General features: G+C 41.8%; 1 protein-coding gene across 1 annotated transcript; it reads right to left on the reverse strand.

The window, feature by feature from the left end:
- Positions 1 to 4065: 4065 nt before the first annotated feature.
- Positions 4066 to 4675, reverse strand: LOC115896918 (transcription factor BTF3-like). Its single transcript, XM_030928833.1, has 2 exons — positions 4658 to 4675; positions 4066 to 4554 (listed from the first exon to the last, which is right to left on the reverse strand). The coding sequence occupies exons 1-2, from the start codon at positions 4673 to 4675 to the stop codon at positions 4066 to 4068; spliced, it is 507 nt and encodes a 168-aa protein (XP_030784693.1).
- Positions 4676 to 5299: the final 624 nt, after the last annotated feature.

Raw genomic sequence — 5299 nt, forward strand, 5'->3', positions numbered from 1 at the left:
GTGAGTGAATAAATGAGAGGCAGTGATTGGGGCAGGGGTCTCTTGTCCATTCATTCACTATGCTTTAGATGGTAACTTAGGACATGGTGGGACCAGTATTTTCTGGGCACAATAAATCAGTATACATTGTGAAGTCAAGAAGGAGAAAGAAATGTGAGGTGGAAGAATATGAATTTTCAACGAGTAGTTGGGAAGAGTGAGACAAAAACCAATCAAGAAAGGGGCAAGGTTGGCTTGGTTTTAGCCAACATGGTGGAGGAATGCAGCTGTCTGCAGTGGAGACTGGGCGCTGTTAGACTCGTCTGCAATGCCGAGACCACCCCCACAGCCTGCCCTGCATCCTCCTCTCTCCTGAGGCTGAATGCAGTTCTTGTGCCTTCAGTGCCAAGGAAGCCATAGTCCCAGGCCAGAGGAAGGGCTGAGGTGGACAGTGGAAAAGAAGGTAGTAGGTACAGAAAGAGACCCCTGGAAACAATGAGATTCTGAGGATAAACAAAAAATGTCACTTGAAAATGGGACAAAAAAAGGAGGGTATAAATAACAAGGTGGCAATTATGCACAATTCCATTACACGGTGTTTAATGTTAGGGTTTTGGTACAATCATATGTAATCTGTATAAGATTATGATCATGTACCCTACACTTATTTTAAATGACTAGAGTATTCTTTTTAAGAGCAGAGTTAAAGAGTTGATAGTGCAGAGTTCTCTCTCACCCTGTCAGTTAAACCCATTTTTTGTTTTTGCCTCGTATCATTTTATTTTCTTTATTCACTTTTAATTTCAACTCTTTTTATAGATTAAAGAGTACACGTGTAGGTTTGTTACATGGGTCAATTGTGGGAGGCTGTGGCTTGGGGTCCCAACAATCCCATCACCCAGACAGTAAGCTTAGTACCCAGTGAGTGGTGCTTCAGCCCACGTGCCCCACCTTCCTCCCCTGTCTAGTGATCTCCAGTGTCTGTGGTTCCCATCTTTACATTCATGTATATTTAATGTTTAGCCCCCACTTACAAACGAGAACCTGCAGTATGCAGTTGCCTGTACTTCTGTTAGGTCACCTAGGATAATGGCCTCCACCTCCATCCATGTTGCTGAAAAGGAGATGATTTTGTTATCTTTCATGGCTGCATAGATTTCCATGGTGCACTCAGTCCACTGCTGCTGGGCACTTAGACTGATTCTGTGTCCTTGCTCATGAGAATAGCACTGCAATGAACATATGGGTCTATTTGATTGAATAAATTATTTTCCTTTAGATATATCCCCAGCAGTAGGATTGCTGGATTGAATGGTAGTTCTATTTTATCTTCTTTGAGAAATCTCCAAACTGCTTTCCGTAGTGGCTGGACTAGTTTGCTTTCACAGCAACAGTGTCTAAGTGTTCGCTTTTCTCCTCAGCTTCACCAACATCTGTGGTTTTTTGACTTTTTAAGAATTGCCATTTGACTGGTATGAGATGGTAGCTCACTATGGTTTTGATCTGCATTTCTCTGATGATGATTCATATTGAGCATTTTTTCATGTTTGTTGGCCACTTGCAGGTCTTCTTTTGAAAATCATCTGTTCATGTTCTTTGCTTACTTTTTAAGTGGGTTTTTTGTTCTTGCTTGTTGAGTTGTTTAAGCTCCTTGTAGATTCTGCATATTAGACATTTTTGTCAGTTGCATAGTATGCAGATATTTCTCCTGTTCTATAGGCTGTTTACTGTGTTGCTAGTTTCTTTTGCTGAGCAGAAGTTCTTTAGTTTAATGAGATCCCATTTGTCAATTTTTGGTTTTGGTTGCAATTGCTTTTGGTGTCTTCATCATGAAATCTCTGCCAGGTCCTATGTCCAAAATGGTATTTCCTAGGTCATCTTCCAGGATTTTTATAGTTTTAAGACTTACATTTAAATCTTTAATCCATGTTGAGATATTTTACATATATGGTGAAAGATGGCGTTCAGTTCATTCCTCTGCACATGGCTAGCCAGCTATCCTAGCACCAGTGGTTGAATAGGGAGTCTTTCCCCATTGCTTATATTTGTTGATTTTGTTGAAGGTTACATGGCTGGAGGTGTGAAGGTTTCTTTCTGAGCTCTCGATTCTGTTCCACTGACCTAAGTGTCTATTTTTGTACCAGTACCATTCTGTTTTGATCACCGTGGCCTTATATTATAGTTTGAAGTTGGGCAATGTGATGTCTCTGGCTTTGTTCTTTTTGCTTATGATTGTTTTGGCTATTTGGGCTCTTTTTAAATTCCAAATCACTTTTAGATTACATTTTTCTAATTCTGTGAAAAATGACATTGATATTGATAAGGATAATGTTTCATCTATAAATTGCTTTTGGAAGTATGGCCATTTTAACTATATTGATTCTTCCAACCCATGAGCATGAAATATTTTTCCATGTATTTGTATTATCTCTGATTTTTTCAGTCATGTTTTGTAGATTCTCTGTTCCACACAAAATCTAGCAGAATCACTCATTTATTACTCCCTATCATGGAGGAAAAATGAAATAACATTAATTCTCTATTGGGTAATACAACAAAATTCCAAACTCAGTAGGTTTTTGGGACATAGAACTCTTTATTTAATATCAGTACACGGCAATAAATTACTATAGGAAACAATCATTAACATAATTTTTATTAGATATTTAAATAATTATCTTTCAGGACATGAAAGGAATCCCTGGAGGCCTGAAATCTAACATGATTGTTTTACTGACAATATCATTTGGAAGAACAGTGTCACCATTCAAAGCAGTAACTGATTTTCCAAAGAAAAGCAGAAGAAAGAAAATGTTGACATATCTTGTTTAGTCAACCAGAACTTTAAGTGCAAAAATTCCATCAGGTAGCACCAAGAAAAAATAGCATAAGATGTTAGGAATAACCGGTGGTAAAATTGTTGACAAAAGGGATCAAGGCAGTGAAAAAGCTATTGGGTCCATGGTGTCGTCATGATCTGCTGGAGGCCTCTGGACATACACAGTAGGTGGTGGGCAGGTGGCCAGCCAGAAGGGCGAGTTTGATCGAGACCGTGCTCACAGGGGCTTTTTGGTGTCATCTTCAGCCTTCAGAAAGGATACAAATGTTGGTTTAAATGGTGAAGGAGAACCCAGATCACTTTTCCATGTCTGAAAACCCAGTGACACCTGCAGTTTCGAGGCTGTGATAAATCCACAAGGAGAGGAGCAAAAGCAAGTGCAGTGAGGAAGAGGAGTCAGGAGTGAGAAGGGAGAGGAGGACAGGAGAGCACAGGCACCCCAAGGAGGAGCCCTCTATGAGGAGGTCCTGTTCACATTCAAACACACACACACACACACACACACACACACACATTGGGCTGATTAGATCTGAACTCAGGACAGCAACCTTTGTTTTCTTCCCACTTACTTGTTAGCTTCAGCATGTTTTCCCAGTGTATCAATAATTCCTCAAGCCAGTTTCAGTCTCCCAGTGAAATCTTCTGGAAGAACCTGGTCACATCCCCGTTCTTCTCCCACTTCTCTTTCATCTTCTTGGCTCCAAGATGAAGCACTGTCCACTTTCTGTTGTTTGGGCCAAAGAGGAGGAACCTCTGTCCATTGAAGAGGAACTGCCAAGATCCTCTGCCGTGTCCATGGGCTTCGTGCTCACAAGACATCCTGGCCCACAGAATGAGGGGCTCTGCCCCATTGGAAAGAGATCAGCTCTGATCTTGAGAAATTCTGAGTCCCACCCTGCTTCCTTTCCTGTCTGCTGCCCTCGCTGTTTGACCTCTTAAGTGATATAAACCTGATTTGTTTGTTTATTTTTAATTAATTAATTTATTTTTTAACTAGGCAAAGAACATTATTAACTTTTGTTTCAAACTTTATTCCCAGGCTTCTTTGGCTTAATTAGCTGCAAAGAATAAATTGTGTGTACGCAAAAACTGAAAGGAGCTCAGTGTCCAAGGGGCTTGGGCTTAAAAGCATTAGTGACCTAGATTTTATCATATCCATAAACAAACATTTCTTAAAAAGCAGTCATAATAGAAAATAGCAGTTCCTAGTAACTTCTTCAAGTTTTATCTTCAAAAGTTGGCTCAATTCATTTTGCCTCATGCTTGGAAGCCTCATCAAAATTCTCCACAAGATCAGGAACTTCATCATCGTCATCCTCTCCAGTTGCAAGTGGTCCTGGTCCATCCACAGACTGTTTGGGCAGAGCTTCAGCCAGTCTCCTTAAATTAGTCAGACAGTCTGTACCAAGCTGGATGGAGATGCTGGGTAGCATTGCTGTCAGTTGCTTTGTCTTAGCATGACCTGTAATGGTGAAAGCTTTCCCTGCCAGAGATGTCTGAACTTCAGGGTTGTTAAAGTGGATCACTCTTCCTTGGTTTGTAAACACATTCACCTCTTCAATACCAGAGATATTGTTTACCCCTAACTTCTTTAAGGAGAACTGAAAGTTTTTATCTTCTGCTGTGGCTGTTCTATGAACCACCTTCTTCTTTCTGTGAGCAGGTCTTTTCCCACCAATGCACACTTGTGCCTGCAGTTTGGCAGGTTTTTCCTGGTTCATGATTGTTTCTTTCACCTTGTCGGAGTGGATAAGGGGCCGTGCAGGGGACTAGGGTTGGTGTTCAGGTGGTCTCGGGTGGACCAGCTGAGATTAGGCACACACATGCAAGGATGCCAACCTGATTTATTTTTTGCATGAACCCATTAAAGCCTTCTAAGATACTCTAGTGTCTGCTCCCTCCTGTCCTGGGCCATTTTAAACTTACCGCTGGGTATTCAATTCTCCACTTGAATGTCAGGCGGTTGCTCTTTGAGGAAATCTACCACGTCTATTAGGGTTTCAGTTTGTTCTTCCCAGGCTTTTGTGACATTGACTTTCCTCCCCAGAGAAGCAAAGGCTTTGGCCTTGTGGTTAAAACAGTCATAGTGAAGAAAAGGCCTTTCATCCACCTGGTCTTGAACTTCACACCACAGTGGTTCAGGTCTGAACTTAGGAGTGATGATGAAGTCATAGCAAAGATAGTGTGTGTGTGCGGAAGATAAACACAGGAGAGGGCTGGTGTGGGGGGAAGTGGAACCTGAGACTCCTCCTCTTCCTTATGGTGACTGCAAGTAAATATCTCTGAGGGGCTGGGCTGGCAGAGCAAGATGTGCCCCAGCCAGGACTGTCATGTCAACTAGTTAAAGACTAGAGTGTCTCCCTTTCTTGAGTACAAGGCAAGGAAGGTCCCTGCAGCCATGAAACCATGCATCCTCCAAAGACATATCCCACCTGGGCTCTGCCCACATGGGTCAGCACATGACCTTGTCATAGAGGTGCC

Source organism: Rhinopithecus roxellana, chromosome 4, assembly GCF_007565055.1.
Source record: "Rhinopithecus roxellana isolate Shanxi Qingling chromosome 4, ASM756505v1, whole genome shotgun sequence".
NCBI classification, from domain to species: domain Eukaryota; kingdom Metazoa; phylum Chordata; class Mammalia; order Primates; family Cercopithecidae; genus Rhinopithecus; species Rhinopithecus roxellana.